General features: G+C 46.2%; 1 protein-coding gene across 1 annotated transcript in view; it reads right to left on the minus strand.

Moving 5' to 3' along the window:
• Window positions 1-21,560, minus strand: part of SALL4 (spalt like transcription factor 4) — a 30,720-nt gene that overhangs the window by 503 nt on the left and 8,657 nt on the right. The window contains exons 2-3 of the mRNA XM_084854166.1: window positions 7,066-9,591; window positions 1,429-1,730 (exon numbers count right to left, since the gene is read on the minus strand). Coding sequence (XP_084710292.1) covers window positions 1,429-1,730; window positions 7,066-9,591 — 2,828 coding nt within the window. The remainder of the gene's footprint in view (window positions 1-1,428; window positions 1,731-7,065; window positions 9,592-21,560) is intronic.

Genomic DNA, 21,560 nt, shown 5'->3' on the forward strand with positions numbered 1-21,560 from the left:
GCACTGGGGGGGGGGGGGCAGAGAAAACCATGATCAAAGTGTTTGAATTTTGAATAGAAAGACCCAGCTTCAAATCCCTGCTCAGCCACAGAGCTCCCTGTGTCAAGTCTTGGACAAAGCTCCATCTCTCAACTTAACTTACTTCACAGGTTTGTTTGGGGGGGGAGTGCAATAACCCCACAGGCCCTGCCCTATGATCTTTAAGGGGGGAAAGGATGGTATCAGATGTGACAGATTAAAGGGAAGGGTGACAGCATAGGTACGACAAGCAAAAGGGATGAATGTGGTACGTTCGGCATGCGGTGTTTTCCCAGCAAGTTCTGGAGCAGCCTTCCCCAGCAGCTGTGATTGGCTACAACTCCCAGCATCCCCCAGCCAGCCATGTAGTCCAACACAGCTGGAGGGCACCAGGTTGGTGAAGGCTGGTCTACACCACTGTAATCCTCCTGTGTGCCAACAATGTGTTCGAATCTTGAACGCTATGGGAAGCTTCCTAAGCAGGGTTTTAAACATAAAACACAATCCCTTTTAACATGTTCCTCCATAATCACGTGATGGAATGGGGGGGGTGTAGAAAAAGGATTGCTCCTGCTGGCTCCACTCCCCCGACATCCACACATCCAATGACATGACTGCAAAAAGGACTCATGCTCATGCACACCTGTATGCACGTAGGCACTCTCTGTGATTGGAAACCCTGCGTGATCATGGGAGCCAGTCCCGTGACATTCTTGCATGGGTATAGATGTAGGTACCTTTTTGTGGTCATCTTGAGGAACATGTGGACGTCACCGCAATGAGGCAGTGCACATGGTATCTCTGCATATTAAAACTGCATATGCTCAGAGTATTTCTTGTTTTTATCAGGGTCGGCAGGGAGGGGTGGTTTTGGGGGGCAGGGGGGGTTGCTCTAACATCAGAAATGTAGAAGCAGTAGTAAAGCATGGAATGGTGGTACATGTGTGTGTGCAACACGTGTGCAAGAGAGAGAGAAAAGAGAAATATTAGCTGTGTGCTTCACAACTGAAGTAATGCACATGCTGTCTAAAGGGAGGACTTCATAAGACCATTAAGTCCAGTGTCTAAAGTTACCTAACTTATCACAGTCACCTCAAATGGAGTCTAAAATTGGAACGGGGAGTTGGGTGTGCAGAAAAGCCTGCTGTGCATTTGAGAATTGTGGGCTTTCCATCAAGATGAGTTTGAGAATGAGGAAAACACTGGAAAGCATGCCCATAGGTAGCACCTTTCCCCTCAACAGATACTGACGGGTAGAGACATTGTGCCCAGTCCTCAACTAAGCCAACACAACTTCCTCCCTTCAGCTCTTAATTGGCCACACTCAAAGTGCTGCTTTCAGCTAGAGAAGGCCGGCCCACAGCAATTGCCACTGGACATATTTACAGCCATTGCCTTCCCGTTGCTCACCTTGAGGTTCCCTTTCGTGGTAAAAGCTCTTCCACAGATGGTGCATGCAAACGGCTTTTCACCCGTGTGAGTCCGCTCATGAATCTGAAGAGCGCTTGCTGATGAGAAGTTCTTGCCACACGTGGTGCAGATATGCTGTTTCGCGGTACGGCGAGGGGGTGGCACCAGAAGAGGAGGCACACCGGGCGACAATGCAGGGGGGCCAATAAAATGACTCGCGCTAATGGGGCGATCGCTAGGAATTTCCATCTTTATTAGCGCTGGTGGTGCTCGGACAAACGCTGCGTGGACACTGCTTCGGCCTGAAGAATAAGAAAAGGGACAGGCTATGCATTGGTAAGCTGTTCACACCAATGTTACATGCAGCTGAGGCTCCAGGTGTTTGAGGGCTCTTCAGCAAGACTCAATCAATGTTGCCCTCCCTCAGTGGGTCTCCTTTCTCACCACCATTGCCACCAGCTGCTATTGGTCTGAATCCTCTTTCTCATCATGGCTACCACTTGCTGGCTTGACAAGCAGAGAACCAGTGAGCAAGGACGCAGTGGCATCTGCTGCTCCTCCCTCTCACTGCCGCCGTTGTCTGGGCCAGAGTGACAGGCGGGGGAACAAGCATGTTGCAAGGGTGAAGAGGAGGAGCAACTCCAGGGGGCTCTTGTCAGTGGGCCCCTACTGGGGTGCAGACCCTTGGCGGGTGCCCAACCATACCTACCCTTCATACTGGTCCTGGTTACATGGGCACTGAAGTGTTTCCCTTCCGTCCCTACTGAAGAGGATTCATAAACCCAGCTTTATCATCTTTTAAAAATAAAAACCGAGTGGGCAGATACAAACAAATCGTAAGATCATATGCTTAGGCTGGAGATAGATGAGAGAGCTGAAGGTAATTTGGAAGAGAGACTGCTGGCAGTGCGTACACTCATTCCACTGGTGCCTCTGGACTGAACAGCTTTTTGTATCATTTCCAACATTTGTTTTACTATGTGTACACCACAGAAAGCAAAAACTCTCCTTTAAATGGCCAGTTATCGATACTGGGACCTTTATAGGCCTCCGGTATCCAATGAGCAACAGAAAACATATAAAGAACAGGTATGTAGTTTGGGGGTGCTCCTAGATCCATCACCTGGAGGCCCAGGTGACCTCGGTGGCCCAGAGTGCCCATTACCAACTTTGGTTGGTGTGCCAACTACAACCATTCCTTGATAGGGACAACCTAGCCTTGGTGATCCATGCACTAGTAACCTCACAATTAGACTACTGTAATGCACTCTATGTGGGGCTGCCCTTGTGCCTGGTTCGGAAGCTGCAGCTAGTTAGAATGCAGCAGCTAGGGTGCTCACTGGGACACCCAGCTATGTTCACATGACAGCTGTGTTAAAGTAATTGCACTGGCTACCTATTAGCTACCAAGCCATGTTCAAGGTTATGTTGTTGACATACAATGCCCTAAACAACCTGGGACCACAGTACCTAGCAGACCACCTTCCCCTGTATATACCCAGCTGATCTTTAAGATCTTCAGAAGAGGCTTTGCTGGTCGTGCCAAAATGAATGTCACCGTGTACTATGCCAAAGGCAGGCCTCCTTGGTGGCGGCGCCCACCCTTTGGGACACCGCCTACATGCAGTTTGGGAGTCAGAAGATGTTTCAAACGCCTCCTGAAAATACACTTGTTGGCCCAGCCTTTCTCTGTCTTCTAATTATTTGCAATTAATCATATGCTGCCCCATCTTACTGTTCCTTATGTTGTTTTGTATTGTTGTAGCTGGACTTGTTTTTAATAGTGTATTTTAAATGTGATTTGTATCGTTACTGCAGTTGAAATTGTTTTTAATAGTGTATTTTACATGTAATTTTTAATATTTATATGTGAACCACTTAGGGATGTTATTCTATTAAATGGTATATAAATATTACAAATAAATAAATAAATACAAAGAAACAGTGGTCTCAAGGCAAATGCGAAGCCAGTGCAAATACAGAGGCTGTTGTGTAACATGATCCTCAGGGCCAAAACAGACATTACTTTAAATCCCAGAGGGATATCCGTGTTAGTCTGCTTCAGCAAAAACAACAAAAGGGGCTTGTGGCAGTTCAAAGATGAACAAATTCATTCTGGCAGCTACATCTTTTCTTCACTTTTACTCTAGAGTAATTTGAGTGGACACCTCACTTTTAATTACCAAACTATTCAAGTCCTCCATTGATATGCAAGCTTTGCTGAAATCTGGCAGCAAAACACCACTTTTTTCCCACTAGTGCAACACCATTATTTATTCTAGTGCAACACCATTAGCACTAGCGTCAGGACACCACTGGATGCTACCCACTGTCTGTGCTTACAAACACCTCTTTGTGACCATGAAGTCGAGCAACATGCGTTTGCTTTTTTAAAATTACTGAAAGGTAGGGTGGCTGTGGGTCCTACTTTACAGAGGACAGTCTCTCTTTAAAGGGCTGTCCAGTCCCTAGTGTGGTTTACAGAAGGGAGAGCAGAGGCCTCAAAGTTGCCCATCAACTGATAGCACCTTGATGGCAGACTGAGCAGGCAACAGGTCACCTGGTGATAGTCTTCCCCTCTATGGTGAGATGTCTTGCATTTCTATTTAAATCATGGACATTATTTATAAATTTGGATCTATATGCATGTAAGTGGCCACATTTCTGAAAGGAGCAATGCTCAGACATCTTGTTTTGTTCCTAATTTTCAATTCCATATCATGTGATCTACAGGTATGCTCATCCTGCGCAGGCAGAGGGGACAACACACTAGTTTCACGTCAGTTCTTATGTCCATAGTTTACTCCTGTGTTTTGTTTTGTTCTTAAGTAACTTGGTGTGGGAGAGAACAAAACATTCAAAAGTGCTTCTTCCTCCCTCTCACCATTAAAAATAACTGAGGGCCTTGGGAAAGTTAGCCTCACAGTCCCCTATGGAGCTAGGGCTGTGGATAGGCCCTAGTTTAGGGGTGGACAGAAAGCAGATTAGGGGTGCAATCCTATGCATGTTTAGACAGAAAAGTATTCTACAACTCCCAGCATGCCCCAGCCAGTTGTAGGACACTGCTGTCTAAACATGCATAGGACTGCACACTTAAGGAACCAAACTGTACCCCTAGAATTATACGTTGGCTTGTTAGCTTGATGTTTAGATCTTCAGAGATGTGTCAACTTGACAGGGGAAGAGCACAAAACAGTCTTGCAAAGAATCCGGAGTGGTTACCAGCCTCTTGTTTTGCTCACCTATTCTGTGAGAGGGGATGAGGCTGTCCTCAGGTCTTCCTCCATGTCTTTTAGCTTGAAAGCCAGAGAGACAGAAAGAGTGGTGTAGTGGCTAGAGTGTTGGACTGGGACTCGGGACACCCAGGTTCTAGTCCCCATTCAGCCATGAAGTTCACTGGGTGACTTTGGACCAACCACTGACTCTCAGCCTAACTTACCTCACAGGGTTGTTGTGGAGGATAAAATGGGGAGGAGAAAGACCATGTAAGCCACTTTGGGTTTCTTGAAAGAGGCAGAAAGGGAGGATATAAATGTAATAAATATATAAAAAATAAAAATGTTCCACAGAGGGAGCCAGCTGTGGCTTGCCACTGTGCTCCTGTGACTTGCGCCCTCACCCAATAGCGGGATGCTCCATTTGTCTAGCACAGGGGTAGGGAAACTCGGGCCTTCCAGATGCTGTTGGAATACAACTCCCATAATCCCTGATCATTGGGCCAGCTGGCTGGGGTGGATGGGAGCTGGGAGCCACAGGTTCCCCAACCCTGCACTAGCACTAAGAGAGGCCAGGCACAGTTGCATGAGCCTTTGCATTTCCTGGTGGAGGGGGGCTACTCCTGGGGGGCTGCAGAGAATTTTAGGGCACAAGGTGATTGCCTAGAGACAAGGCTGCAGTGTAAGCAAGGAATGGCTGAGCTACTCAGCAGAATTTGGCAAGAACCAGTGGAATGGACCGGAGATGCATAGAGCAACAATACCCTGCAAGAAGTTTGGTCGTCTGAATACCCCAGCCAAGACATTTTCAAGCGTTAATAAACCTTCACTGTTGAAGGGGTGGTGGTGGAAGGCACATTCTGTATTTGTGCAGTGAACCTCCTGATCCCAGCTCTAGATTTTTTCTGTAAAAATCAGCATCATTCTGTCTATGTTGCATACAACAGGGCTGTCAAGGTACTTTGCCTGTGGGCTGTTTACAGCCTGCCAGTCACAAAGTGCATCTTATCAGCTGCTAGAGACCTCCCCAGCCTCTTATTTATTTATCTTTATTTATTACATTTCTATACCACCCAATAGCCAAAGCCCTCTGGGCGGTTTACAAAGATTAAACTGGGACGTTTCCTCTGATGTGGGAAGAGAACTCGGGGTCACCCAGAGAGTGTTCTGGCAGGAGGTTCAAGGGAGCCAAAAGAAACACAAACTTATAGAATTCCCCACCATAAAAATGTGGTGACAGTCAGGAGCTTAGATGGCTTTTAAAAACTGGACAAATGATCAACAGCTATTGACCCTGACAGAATATGGAAGTTCCATTTTTCAGAGTCAGGGACCTCTGAGTAGCAGATGCCAGGGACACACACGGCTTGTGGGCTTCCTGAATGCATCAGGCTAGCCACTGTTGAAAACAGGATGCTTATGATCTGTTTGTTGCCCACCCTGTTTGCTGCATGAACAAGTCATTTTTAATTAGGCTCCTCAGGAGATGCAAGGCACATATCTGGATGCCACCAAATGCACAGGGTCTAGAATAGGGGCAGGGACCTTTTTCCTGTCGAGGTCTGCACTAACTCAGTCAAGACCTCTCAGGATACTTATTCCAGAAGTGGCTGCGGTGGGTGGAGTTACAAATGTGACTCTTGCCTTCATTCAGTATGCTGGGGGGTGGGGGCAGGCAATGGAAGAAGACACTTGCATCCAGGCATTCTCCTTCCTCAGTTTGTGTAAGGTTCCCTCGCTCACCTTTGCAGCTGGAAGATAGAGCAAGATGGAGTAAATAACCTGGAGTGAGAAGGCATGGCGGGAGAGGGGTCGTGGCTCAGCGGAAGAGCACATGCTTGGTGTGCAGGAGGCCCCAGGTTCGATCCTCGGCTTCTCTAGGTACAGCTGGAGAAACTCCTGCCTGAAACCCTGGAGATCCATTGCTGCCCACCAGTGTAACTATGTGTGATAGTTTTCCTTACTCTTGTGTGAGCATGCGTGGCCCCAATTCGGATCAGGACCATGGCACCTTGGGAGGCGGGATTTAAATCTCCCCCCACCCATTTTCCCCACGAACCGGGTAAAAGAAAAAGAAAAAAAGTCTCCCCTGGCGTCAATGGAAGCTTTTCTTCTTTTTTTTAAATCTACCCCTGTGGGGAAGGGGGGGGTAGAATTTCAGGATAAAGCAGGTGGGGAGAGGTTTAACCTCCACTGCCGAAGCACCATGATCATGATCTGAATTGGGGCCACACATGCTTACACAAGAGTAAGACAAACTATCAGACATAGCTGTACAATGCATGATGAGCAGAACATTTAGTTTGGCTCTCAAAGACTGGCTGGCCTAGCAGAGGCAACAAGCTTTTAACCCAAATCATCCTTCCATAGATTTGGTTTCAGAATCTACAGTATATGTAGTTAGAACCTTTAAGGGACTTACCATACTCTCCATTTGGGAAGTGTAACCCAGGTTCCTCTTTGATAACCTTCCGACCAATATTGCCGTAAGTTAGATCCAAAGCACTATCCCTCTCCATGGGATGGGTCTCGGGACCTTCGGCCTTGCTTCCCACCACTCCATCTTCTTGGGTGTTAAAACCTGGAGACTTGGATCTGCTGCTCTCTGCTTGACTGTTGGCCGGCGACAAAGCTGGAAATGAAGCTGATTCAGAGGCAACAGGACTACGGCTGCCATTTTGATAGTCTGGATCACCTGCCACCGAGGAAGAGTCATTAGTCATGCCATCACTCTCTGCTGAGCCATTATCACTGGATTTCAGGCTGCTTTGCCGCTGTAAGGTCAAAGCCGAATTTACCATTTTCATCTGGCTTTCCAACACCGAAATACTGGAAAATACAGAGGTTGAAGTGTCAGCTTGAGTACTGCAAGGGGCGTGCGGTTTAGAAGAGTGGCTCGGACCATCCAGCAACTCCAGGTCTCCTTCCATCGCCATACCTTCTATATTACCCTCTGGACAACATGGATCTCCATTTTTCTCAGCCACAGTAGTCTCCACATCAGAATTGTCACAGGTGTTTTCCGGGACCGGTGTATTGGGGATCTGCCCACCCATATGCATACGGATATGCTGCTGCAACACCACTGCATTTGTGAACTTCTTCTGGCAGATGGGGCAGGAGTGCTGCACCTTTAATGGGGTGTTTCCACGGTGCACTCCATAATGGGTCTTAAGATTGCCTTTGGTGGAGAAGGCCCGGCCGCAAATCTTGCACTTGAATGGCCTCTCACCCGTATGAGTGCGGTAATGCATTTTGAGGGAACTTTGGCAGCTGAGAACTCGGTGGCAGATCAGGCACTTGTTGGGGTCGGCTGTGGATTTGTCAATGTTTTCCACCAACTGCTGGAGCTTTGTGGTTTCAGAGCCGTGCTCCCCACCTCGGTTGATGTGAAAAGCGCTCACGCTGCAGCCAGCCTGTGGGGAACCCCTGTTCTGCTCAACTCCCGATTCATGACTGGCCGCACCTGACGAAGAACCCCCTTCACTTTCCGGGGAAGGCCCGGGCTGCACATCACCCAGAAGCGTGCTAGCAAAAGAATCCTTGCCGCTTGCTAGGCCAGAAGGGTGCTGAGGTAAGCTGGCACCTATAGAGGTAGGCAGTGCGGTCAAGATAGGCTTAGTATCCACTATAAGGTTCGATTCGTCCAGCGGAACAGACATCCCATATGGTATGCCGCTGCTCGTTGGCACATTGTCTAGGTGTTCAGGTACTGGGTAAGGATTCATTTTGATGTGAGGATATTTGTCTTTATGTCGCTGGAAATGGACCTTGAGGTTGCCTTTGGTCGTAAAGCGATTGCCGCAGATGTTGCACTTGTAGGGCCTTTCACCGGTATGGGAGCGGAGATGGATTTGCAGAGCGCTGTCGTTGCCAAAGACCTTGCCACAGAACTTGCACTTGTGTTTGAAAAAGGACTCTTCCACGGCTGGCTTGTTCTCGGACACGTTCACGTTGGGCAGCTTCCCTTTCCCTTTCTTCGAGGGGTCAACTGCCTGGGAGGCAGCGGAAAGCGGGTTTTGGAAGATAACCGAGCTGGACGGCTGAGGTAGCAAAGGGCTCGGGAAGCGCGACATGGAGTTAGGCAGGCCTCGGTTTGTGTCAGGCTTCATGGAGATGGCAGGCATGAGCCCACCGGCCACAGAGACTGCTGCTGGAAGGCCAACGTTCGAATGAGGTAGTTTGCCTGGCTTCAAGGATTCCAGTGATAGGCTTTGGTTCCCAGCTTTCTGTCCGATTAAAGCCACAGCCGCTGACAGCTGTTGGGACATGTGAGCACCCAACGCTTTGAGGGGGTCTGTGACAGCAGCAGCAGCTATTGAAGAATGCAGGAGATGGGGAGCCATCATGGCAATTTGGATGCGGATTTGCTCCGTCAGTTGGATCTGCTGCAGCTGCTGTTGCTGTAGGCACACAAGCTGCTCGAGGATCATCGGAATGGCGCTGTGGGTAGCCGTCGATGGAGAGAGGGCCTCCGAGGTACACTGGTTGACGGCCACTTTAGTGCCACGTATGGTCTGCAAAGTCACATTAGTGTTTGGTACTTTGGGTTTGGGGAGATAGCTTAACCCATGAGCTGCGGGAGCAACAGGGGGTTCAGTTTTTAGATACATCCCTCCCATTGGCTCAGAGTCGACACTCTCTTCTCGCTTGTCCACAGAAGCAGAGCAACTCTTTGCATGACTCTCCTTGGCTGTTCTACTGTCCATATGACTGCTTGGGAAATTCCCCGATGAGCTATCAGGGAAGCCTTCCAAGGGCATCGTCCCCTCGCCATCATTCATTATTAGGACAGGCGGCATTTTAGTGCAATTTTTCTTATGCTCAAGGAATTCGGAGAGGTCAAAGAACTCTGCACAGCATTTCTGACAGATTTTGGTTTCCTCCATCCGGCACCTTTTGGAACTCATTTCGCCACCTCTGTCACGTGGGATGTCTCGTGGACTCCCTAGAAAGGAACCAGAGAGAGAGAAGGGGTCTCAGAGCAAAGTTACAACAGAAACAAAAGCATAATCAGAGATCTTGGTTGGAAGGCATGGATGGTAGACCAAGACATTTGCAGAATGGAAATGAACAGATTCTCAAACACTTTTATCCAAAATCAGTTTTCATTTTGCCCACATGACGAGGCAATTTGGGTGCTAGTTTTCCCAGTTAAGCTTCAAATAGAGGACTGTCTAACACTGAAGGATTTGTAAGCTCCCCGGTATCACAAATACCAGATGTCACCACATGGGGGAATGTCTCTTTAATAAGGGTTTGTCTACGTCAGCTAATTGCTGGATGTGTAACACAGCTAATGCTTCTTTTAATCATATGTTTTGGCAATGCCCAATAGTTTCCTCTTTTGGGGAGGAGGTTATTATACGGATAAACTTTGTATTGGAACACACTTCAATATTTACTGATGTACATGCCCTCTTAAATTATCTACTTGCTTCCTGGATGTTAAACACACAGTCAGCGCAAATGGATTCTCCATGCCCCTTTGACAGCTAAAAGACTGATATAACATTGGAAGAATAAACACTCATCTCCTATAATGCCATGGACTGAGGACCTTACAATACTTTCAACATTTGAACAGGTGGTATATAGACACCATTTGTGAATGGATACTTATATGGATATTTGGTCTGCCTTTGTTGAAGTTAGAAAGCTGTATTTTCATACACACACACACACACACACATATATATATATACACATATACACACACACAATTCATATGCATGTATTGAAATTGATATATTCAAATCTATTAACTATATTTTTTCCTCTTTATGGTTTTGTTTTGTTGAAATTTTGAATTAATAAAAATTAATTATAGTATTTCTTTTTAAAGGGGGGAACATTTATAAGAAAAGACTGCCACATGAAACTGCAGGTGTGTGGACATCTTGGTCTTCATCAGACATCCTTTGTGAAGTTACATGTGTGGTGTTTTTTTCAGATCTTACAAGTAACATGTATAAGCTGGAGCAAGCCTTGGGCCGTGATACTGCATCCCCTCCCTCCAATGTGCATTCAATTAATGTGTAGAGAACATCTGGACAGGGTTCTTGCAATAGCTTTACCACATTAAAAGTTAAATAATCAATAGGCCTTTATTTTATGGGGCTAATTTGTAAAGTGTGAAGATTTGACAAAACAACCAAAATTTTGGAAACAAAAAGGGTTTGATTTAAAAAAAAAAATTCAGTGCTTGTCAGTGGGGATGGGAGTGGAGCCATTTCGTCCCCTGCCCTACTCAACTTATAGGCACCAGTTGTGTTCCTGCCCGCCCCCATCATATAGATATAAATGCCAGTCTTTACATTATTCCCCCCTCCATTTTCAGCGTTCAGGTTGTAAGTGTTGTTGCTTATATAGCCTAAACAGCACCACCCACACACAAGAGGAAGGTATCAGCAGCCCTGGGGAAATCCCAACATTTACAGAGGTACAAAAAAATCTTTAGTGGGGGGTGGGACCTAAAGGACAAAAGGCCCCCAAAACAGCCCAGTGAGGAGTGAACATGTTCAGTGGCCTGGAACACAGACCAACTGTTGTGGAAAATGGAAAACTGAAGGAGGGGAAAATGGAATAGAGTGGTGGGAATCCTGAACAGAACACACTGCAACATTTTGTTGCAGGGTCCAGAATTCTAATGATGTGTATGATACACAAACCTAATAGCAGCTCCTCCTTTACTTTATCAATTCATTCAATATTTATCCTGCCCCTCCTCCGGTCTACATTAGCCTTCCCCAACCTGTTTCCCTCCAGATGTTTTGGACTACATCTCCCAACAGTCTCGACCTTTGGCCATGCTGGCTGGGGCTGATGGGAATTGAAGTCCAAAACATCTGGAGGGCAACGGGTTGGGGGAGGCTGGTCTACATGGACCTTCCCCTGTTCCCAATTATATATTCACATCATCCCTGTGAAGTAGTATAGACTGAGAAAGAGAGTCTGCGACTAGCTGAACGTTACTCAGTGAGGTTCCTGCCTGAGTAGGAATTTGAACCTGGATTTCCCCAGTTCTAGTCCAACAATCAAACCACTTCACCACACTGGCTCTGGACACCCCTGTCTGCATGGCTGTTAACTTCAGCCTTGGACCAGCTGCATGACATACAGATACCCCCCGAAGCGAATTCCTGTGATGGAAAGGTATCCCCTGGTCTCCTGTCCCCTAATATCCCCACTGACTTCTTTCCATGCCCCCTCCCCAAATGTGTACTTCTCTCTCTATAACCAATGCCCTGGTTCCAAGAGAACCCCAAGACATCAAAGCATCTAGACTAGAACTATGCCAGCCTTCCACAATCAGGTTGGACATGCTGGTTGGAGATAAATGGAGTTGCAGTCCAACACGCCTGCAGAGCACTGGGCTTGGGAAGGCGGAACTGCATAAAGCACCTTGGTGTATATTGTAGCCAAAGGCCAGGTTGCCAAGTACCTAAGTAAGAGCACTTTGAAGTTATTTATTAGGTTTTTAAAATATAATTCTACAAGACTGGACAAACAAACACATTTATAAAGAAAAGCAAGCAAGGGTGAGCTTGTTTTTTTTAAATACACTATTTTAAGAGCTAAAAGATAACAACGTCAGGTTCATTGTTATCACGAACATGTTGTACAGGTACATACAGTGTCTCTACACCCACCATTAGGTGCAGGCACAATGAATCATTTAGGCCAATAAAACTTTTATGGAAGACAAAGTGGAAAAGTGTCAAGGTCTGCTGGAAACAAGAGAGTCATGTTAAATGGGGGAGATGCTCGCATGTGTTAATGCCAATGCACAAAAATGACTGCCCACACAGCAATGGAAAAAAGTGGTTTTGAAACATTTCTCTGAACTACAGCAAGTAAAACCTATGAAGGGATATGAGCCAGAGCAGGGGTAGAGCGGACAGAGGTCAGGCTTGCTGGACCCACTTTCTATTTTTACCAGAACGCCCCCCCCCCCCCCCGGTCCACCAATCGGAGCCTGGTGCAAAATTGTGGCTCGAGCAGTGACCATTTATGCATTGTCAAAATACAGGAAATGCATCCTCAAGAAAGAGGGCACAGGTGTGCATGAAATTTGAATATGCTAATTTTTTATGTATAGATGCACATTTAGAAATATTACTATAATTTAAATAGAAATACAATACGTAGTAAGGCCAACCAGATGAGCTGTGTGCCTGCTCAGTCTGCTGTCCAGGTGCTAACTGTTGATAAGCAATTTCACCTGCTCCCCCTCTGCTTTTAACTTCCTTAAAGGTTCTTTAACTATAAACTGGACTTGGACTGAATAGCCTTTCAAATAGAGGACACCTTCAAACAAAGGACTGCCCTCTGACAGCCCTTCAAATAGAGGACTTTCCTCTGTAAGGTAGATCACCTGGCCACCCTAGGCTTGTGGAGGCAGAGCCAATTACCTATTACATCCCATGACCCATACACTGCAATAACCTGCATAAATTTTATTTATTTATTTCATTTCTATACCGCCCAATAGCCGAAGCTCTCTGGGCGGTTCACAAAAACTAAAACCAAACAACACACAATAAAACAATTTAAAATATATAGAAATATATATATAAAAAAGTCCACATTTGCATCAGAGTGGTCTAGAACAAATGGTTGAGGATGCTAACACAAAACTCTAACACTGACAAGCAGAACTGCCCTGGACAAAGGCAAGCAATTATTTTATAGGCAATAATCACCAAGGCTAAGAGACAAACAATACGAGACCAGCCATGACAGAATGTTTTTGGTTTTTTTACTGACATTTTACTTGTGGTTATTAAATGACTGGAAGATGGAAACTCTTTGCTGATCTATTGCAAAACACTCTACCTACCAGATCGTAGGGCGCAATCCTATGCATATTTAGGTAGAAGAAAGTGCTACAACTCCCGTCATGCTGGGAGTTGTAGAACTTTGTTCTGCCTAGACATGCATAGGATTGCGCCCTGAATTTGCTTTCTGCCCACCCCTAAACTAGAGTCTTGCAAACTCTCTTTCAACAATACATTTCTTACCTAGAGTTCATCTATTATCCTCACCTTGCAGATGTGGAGATTTCATTATCACTCATTAACTTAAATGTGCAAGGGAGAAAGTGTCTAGCAATATTCAATATGAAGACTTAATACCAAAAATTCAAGAAGACAGCAAAAATAAAATGTTCTGCAAATACTTTATAAAAAAAGTGTCCTACTTGTGGGTTCCCGGTCGAGAGCTGGTTGGCTACTGTGTGAACAGAATGCTGGACTAGATGAACCCTTGGTCTGATCCAGCAGGGCTCTTCTTATGTTCTTATGAAATTTCACTCCATCAGTCACCACTGAAGTATATACATATATTAACAGGGCATGCGTAAAGCAGAGAAACCAATCTAATGCATGTCAAGAAGCTACCAGCAAAACAAAGATCAGCTTTCTCATATTGTAAGAAACTAGTGCTGTGCCGAAAATGTCTTTCATATTTTTTTCAACCATTCCAATTCAATTTGATAGAAAAGAGATAGCTTTCAGGAGGGTGGGGGGGGGGTTCCAAGGGGAAGAAAATTTCAGAAAAATTCTCATGGGTTGAGCCCAGGGTTCTTGTGCTTAGCTTACATGAGGTGGCCAAGAAGCATGTTCAAGTGTCCTGTCTTGCATTATACAATCATTTCTCCAGCAGCCTGTAGCCTCCTCAGCTTCTCACACTTCAATTAAAGCCCAGAAGAAGACATGATGAGGTAATTCCTCCCATAGGGCTTTTTTTCAAATCAGGAAGCACAGCCAGCCTAGGAGGCTGAAGAGCAATGGAGAGATATAGAATAAAAAAGATAAAACACACCCATCACCCTTGCCCACTTTGCAGTGACTAAGTAAGCACAAAGCCACCACCAAAATAAAGTCAGATTAAATTATTAAATGCCCTAAGAATGAGGAAGAAAAATGGAAGCCTCTTTCATGGGGGAAGAAAACTTTCAGGTAATTGGAAGACAAATTTTGGCATAGCACTAGCTCCACCTCTTTCCTGGGGCTGGACACAACACTGCCCTTCTCACACCCGCATTGTGGGTGGTGCAAAATGGATTGGCTGTCAATGAGGTTGATGCTGTTGCCACTTGCGGTTGTAGCACAAAAAAACCAAAAACCCTTAAGAAAAAAGAAAGGTGTGCTACAATCCCTGCCAATGGTGAGGCCTACCTATGAGAAACTCTTGAGAATTTCTCCTCACCCTTGAAACATTCGGTGAAATTGTCTGTACCCAAAAATAGAGTGGAGAATTTCAAGAGGCCATTTGCGCACAGCTCTATAAAAAAAAGCATCTTTATTGCCACACACGCACGCGCGCGCGCGCACACACACACACACACACACACACCAAGCTTCAAATTTGTTGTAAAGATTTGCTGAGATGATACAAGATCAATGAGTATTACTATCCTCACATCGCAGATGTGGAGAATTCACTATCACTCGTTAATGTAAATCTGCCTGGGGGTGGGGGTGTCTAGCAATAATCAACAGGTAGCTTTTTAGCGTTTCCTACTTCAGCTGGGAGGTAGCCGTCTCTTCTAGCACAAAGTGACAGATGTGAACTCTTGGAAATCACCAGGACTAAATAGAAGCAACTACATAATAAAGAGCATTTGTCAGGGAAGCAAGCTGCTGAACAAGAAGGCGCTATTTAAAATAGAAGAGAGCATGGTGCTGATCCAATCAGAAGGTCGATTTGGGTCTAGCATGGGAAAAGAGCACACAAGGAACCCGGAGAATACTGGGAAGGCCATTTTCCTTATCCCAACTGAGAAATTTCACACACCTGTAGCTAGTGTATATAAAGTCACACACACAGGGTTGCATCCAATGTTAGTCTAACAAGTCCCATTCATTTCAGTGGGTCTACTGTGGACTAACATTGGATACAATTCATAGTGTGCTCTTCGGTTCTGTAGAGCAGGGGTGGGCAGAAGTAGATCAGCACATGTTTTGGACTTCAACTCCCAGACACGCCTGCTAGCATGACCAATGGTCAGAAATGCTGGGAGTTGGAAGTCCCAAACATCTGGAAACTTACTTTCTGTCCACCTCTGTTGTAGAGCAGATAAATTCAGGGATATCAGGCTGGGGGGGGAGGTTATAAAACAAACCCCCCCTCCCTAAGACCCCCCTTATTATCAGAGTACTGGAGTACCATGTCCAGGGTAGGTTTTGCCCTCGAATGCCACCCTTTACTTTCTCTTATAGAAGTGAACGGCCAACTAACAGACTTCTGTGGGAGAAAAAGAATTTTGCCTGTCATATCGACGTTGACAATTCCACAGTCCACAGTATCCATGAACTTCCTTCCCTCTGGATTCAGTATATTGTCTCCCCCCACTCCCCTTCCAGGCTACTTCCTGGAGTGTATTTTAAGGGCCACCTGTGTCATTTACTTATATGTATTCGATTTAGTAATCACTTTGCTGCCCACCAGAGCTCTCAAAGGTATGCACAATTATTTTGGTATTGTATGCTTGCTAGAGAGTCAGTGGAGTCACATAAGAGACAGCCAGAGTGGTGTAGTAGTTCGAGTGTTGGATTGGGACTTGGGCGACCTAGGTTCTTGTCCCCACTCAGCCATGAAGCTCACTGGTTGACTTTGGGCCAGTCACCGACTCTCAGCCTTACCTACCTCACACTGTTGTTGTGAAAATAAAAAGGAGAGGAGGAGGAAGAGGAGGTTCATGTGTGCCGCCTTGGTCCCTCTGTGGTTTCAGTCTCCAGTCTGAAAGCTAACTATGGTTACTTTGGTTTAGATATCCCAGTAAGTCATAGAATTAATGCTAACTAAGAAAACGAGAAGGGGTTTCTGCAGGCAGGGCGATGAGAAAAAATGTACGCAGCTTAGCTTGGTATTAAGCAAGGCCAGATCTGAGCTAGTGACTGCACGGGTGACTACCATGGTGCAAGTGGTTACCCCGGTCCCTATTTGAAAGCTTCCAGAAAATACCTAGGACCTCTACTACCTAACTGCTAAATACGTTTGCTCAGGGACAAAGCACCTGTTATTTTAACAACATAGCTAGCAGTTATGTCTCTCTTTTTTTTTACTCTAGAGTAAGAACAGGGATCCTAATCAGGACCCTGGTGTAGGGGGCATTAACCCTTCCCCCCCTCCCCTCAACTGCAGTCCCAATCTAGATTAGGGGCCCCGCAACACGTATCACCAAATAGTGCTCTGTTAAAGCAAATGGAACACTAGTTGGCAATATAAATTGCATGCACCTCCCCCACCCGGATTGGGACTGCAGCAGGGGGAGGGTTAAAACCCACCTACCTTCATACTAAGGTCCTAATCTGCATGGCGGGGCGGTGGGGAGACTGTGCTTACCCTAGAGCCAACAAAGACATAGCTGCTAACTACGTTGTAAAGTAACGTGCACTTTTGGTTTCATGCATACTCCCACCGATTTCAGTGCTCTCATTTCCAAGGGTGTATGCTCGGGATTGCAGTCTAGTTTGTCTTTCAGTACAGCTAAATATCAGGTAAAACCCAAATTACAAGAGTTCTTCTTCCACCCATCCACCCTTGTGTAAGAGACCCTTTCCTTTTAAAATTAAGTGGATGACTAATGAAGCAAATGTTCTATTGGTCCTTCATGCACTCAGCGGCTCATCAACCTTAGCCCGCAAAGGTGGAAACACAGCCCAAAGGGTCCCTCATTCAGGACTCATCTACATGATGCCACAGCGTCCACATGGAGGCCAATGCAACTAGCACATTTCTGACAGTGGCTGATGATCCAACACTATGTCAAAGATCTAAGGAGAAGGAGCACCCCATCGCATGGATACCATCAGCTTCCATGTGGAGCCTTATGGCTTGTACATCTGCCCCCACCACAAATTTAGCTTGAAGGATCACAGAATCCAAAAGGATACCTATGAGGCAAGGCCATCAATCTGCATGATTTCCATAGGCCAAGCCAGGTTGGTGTTCATTATGCTTTGGGGTGGGCCAATCTATTGCCACATCATTTTATGACACTCTGAACTGGTTAGCGTGAAATGCCGGTTAGCACCATGGGTTATTCAAGGGTTAAGCAACCCTCACATAATCCTTGGTTTGTTGTAGGGTTATGCTAGGTTGTTTAACCCTGGTATAACCGATGGTGGCCAGCTTCAGACAACATGCTACAACCCCATTGGGGGTTACATATTCATAATGGCAGCTGCATGCGCCCAGCATGTGCTGCAGCTCATCAGGGGTTAAATAACCCACCGTGAGCCCAGCGTGTCATGCGAACCGAGTCCACCTATTCCTTCCTGTGAAGATGTAATCACCATTAGGAAACACAGCAGTTGGAACTGTTACATCAGTAGCCACCAAGCAGGAGGGTGTGGGGAGAACGCTGTGTGCAGCAAGCAGTGCAAGTAACCCCAATAGTATTACCAGCCAGGGCTGGCTTTGAGGGTAGGCATGGTCGGGCACCTGCCAAAGACCCAGATCTAAGCAGGGGCCCACTGACACGAACCCCCTGGAGTTGCTCCTCCTCCTCCTCCCCATTGCGCCCTGCTTGTTCACCTGCCTCTTGCTCTGGCCCAAACAATGGTAGTGTCGAGAAGGAGGCACAACAAATGCCACTGCCTACTTACTCAGTGGCTCTCTGCCCATCAAGCAAGCATAGAATCATAAGGTTGGAAGGGGCCTACAAGACCACTGAGTCCAACCCCCTGCTCAGTGCAGGAAGCATGATTCCCTGGCTGTCTCCCATCCAAGTACTAACCAGGGCTGCCCCTGCTTAGCTTCCGAGATCAGACAAGATCAGGCACATCCAGCCCTGTGCTGTGGTAGGAATGATGAGAAAGAGGGCTAAGAACAACAGCAGGTAGTGACAGTAGTGGTGTGAAGGTAGACTCACAGAGGGAGGGGTCCCATGGAGGGTATCTTGTCCAAGGGCCCTCCAAAATCTGGAGCTGGCACTTTTCCCAGCTTTCTGAACGTTGTATTAGCCTTCCTCTTGTCCATACAGCCACGTGTTGGCCATTTCCATCAAGAGCCTGAATGAACAAGCTCCTCTTTCAGCTGGTACACACACACACACACACACACACACACACACACACACACAAAGCTAGCCTGTCTGGTTGGCTAGACGCAATTCTTACTAAATAAATTCTTCCTTTCTAAAGACAACCAGGCATGTGGCTTCTTAGAACACTGATGAGAAGATAAGCAATAGAGGCTCAGAAGAGCTGATGTCGCCTACAGTGTCGAGGAACAAGGATCTAGGTGACCCAGAATAGTAATGCCACATGCAGAGGGCAGGTAGACCGCATGTGGCAGTACAGAGCAAATTAACTCCAGATGACTCACACACTGCAGAGGAAACCTAAACTCAATGAAAGAACAATGCAGCTGTCATAAGAACAGATTCACAGCTATAAACAGGCCAGTTCTAGATAGATGTCTAGAGAACATTAGTTATTGAGCGCATTAGAAATGTACTAAATAAATGTCTGGGGAGTTCTGGGCAGCAGGAACATGATGACACAAAAAGACTAGTCTTAGCAGTAAGAGACCCTGAGTTTTTCTAGACAAGGATTTTTAACTTGCTACTTCTGCTTCTGGGTTCCTTGCAGGATTAAGATCAGATCTCTACACACCCAATTTTTCCTTTCCTGTCTTTTGATAAGTTCCACTACATAACCTTTACATTGGTGGGTGGAGCCTGGTGGGATGCACCAAATATTGACATTATCCACTCCCCTACCCCCACCCCCTTAAACTCCCTCAGCGCAAACATTCCTCCACAGAGCAATACCTGCCTTGGCCATCTAAATGGTTCCCCTTTAAAATACCTATTAATGATTTTACCTGTAAAAAGGGGCAGTGAGGGGTGGTGGTGCAAGCTTATTCCTACAGAGAAGGAATTGCATTGCATTTCGATTTTCTGTGCCATTACTTGGAGGCCATTCTAGGTGGTACTATAGCATAGTGGAACAACTACACTGGTGGATGGTGGCGGTTTTGGTTTGTGTTCCTGCAAAATATCACATTAAGACATCTTCTAAAGTATCCATAAACCAGAGCCTCGTCTAGGAAAGCTCCCTACGGCCTAGAGCAGTACCTTGCTTTGGTTCTACATTTTGAAACATCACTAGGAGGAACAGGAGACTGTGCAAAGGGCTGGATGCGCCCTATCTCATCTGATCTCGGAAGTTAAGCAGGGTCAGCCTAGTTAGTACTTGGATGGGAGACTGCCTGGGAATCAGGCTTCCTGCACCGAGCAGGGGGTTGGACTCAATGGTCTTGTAAGCCCCTTCCATTCCTATGATTCTATGTAGCCCACATGGTTCTGCTGCTTACAAGGGTGAAGAGCCTTTGAGAGCATAGGGAACAAGCAGGGTATCTTTAAACTAACAGGGAAGAGCAGGTAAAACTCCTGGGCAGAGTGACAAGGGCTAACAGCATCATTCAGTACAATATTAGGATATGCTTTGGAATAAGGACCACATGTCAACCATTATTCAGTGAGAAAAGAACATACCCAGGCAATAGGAAAGTTTTGGGGGGTTCACTTTTTTTTAAAGGCCAGTACAAGTGTGGCTCACCAAACCACACAACACCCACTCTCATATCTTCTGGCCCACTGGAGGCTTGAAAGACCTTGTTTTCGCTCCCTTCCTAGGGCTGTAAAAAATGGGGGATTGGCATCGATAAGCAGGTTGCAAAGACAGGGCAGATGGGCTGTGTTTGTCTTGGTTGCACAGGCCTGGTTTTAAATTTCAGTTGCTGAACTCAATGGTTTTCTATTCAGGAGAAGGCCTAAAGGCAGGGGACAACATGTCCCCCTCCCCAAATAACTGCAACCCCAACACCAGTATTTTTCAGTTCACAGGTACAGCCCTGAAATGTAAGTGATCAGAACGCTTGTAGAGTGTCAAGAGTGCCTTTAAGGACATAAGAAGAGCTGTGCTCTTCAGACCAAAGGCCTATCTAGTCCAGCATCCTGTTTCCCACAGTGGCCAACCAGATGCCTTTAGGAAGTCCACAAACAGGATACATGGACAATAGCACTCTCCCACTGACTTGTTACCCAGAAACTGGCATTCAGAAGCATGCAACCTGTGATGCTGGAGGTAGCATATAACCATCACCACTAGTAACCATCGATATCCTTCTCCTCCATTAATTTGCCCAATCCCCTTTTGAGGCCATCTGAATTGGTTGCCTTATTTGTAATCCCGGACAACCTTCTCTTCTGTTTAGGATTAGAAGATTTCCAGGTCAGAACAGGTGACTTCCAGGGACGTTTTAAGCCCCAACACCTCTCTTTGATGCACAGTGCTGAACTTGCCAACAGAGTTCACAACAATTTTAAGGGGAGCTGTGACGATAAAATGGAGAGGAAGACTATGTGAGCTGCCTTGAGTTCCTCACAAGAGGAAACAAGGTAGGATAGAAATGTAATAATAAACTCTATGCACATTTAGACCGAAAAATGTGCTACAACTCCCAGCATTCCCGGGCCATCATGGCTGGCTAGGGAATGTTGGGAACTGAAGGACTTTTTGCTGTCTAAAAGTGCTTAGAATTGCACCGTTACACTCTTGGGTCTTTGCAACTCTGCTCAAAAATGCTGTCTTAGTTTGAGAAAGGCTTATTTCTGCTCAGGATGATCTGGGATCTCCGTATTTTGGAACAGCTAGCTTCACAGATCCATAGAATACAGTGGACTACCACAGCTCTGGACACCCAAAATGCAACCACTAAATATTACATCTATTTTTGAAATGGTGATCAATGTAGTCAGGAGCGTTTGCCACCAAGTGCTCACATACCATTATTCTTACACTGTAGAACACAAGTGTGGAACCTCTTTCAGCTCGAGGGGCAAATTCTATTTCAGAAAAGCTCTACAGGGGCAGCATTCCAGTGGTGGGTGGGCCCAAG

This window comes from Heloderma suspectum, chromosome 4 (assembly GCF_057233095.1).
Source record: "Heloderma suspectum isolate Gila_16-S chromosome 4, 16-S_ref, whole genome shotgun sequence".
NCBI lineage: Eukaryota > Metazoa > Chordata > Lepidosauria > Squamata > Helodermatidae > Heloderma > Heloderma suspectum.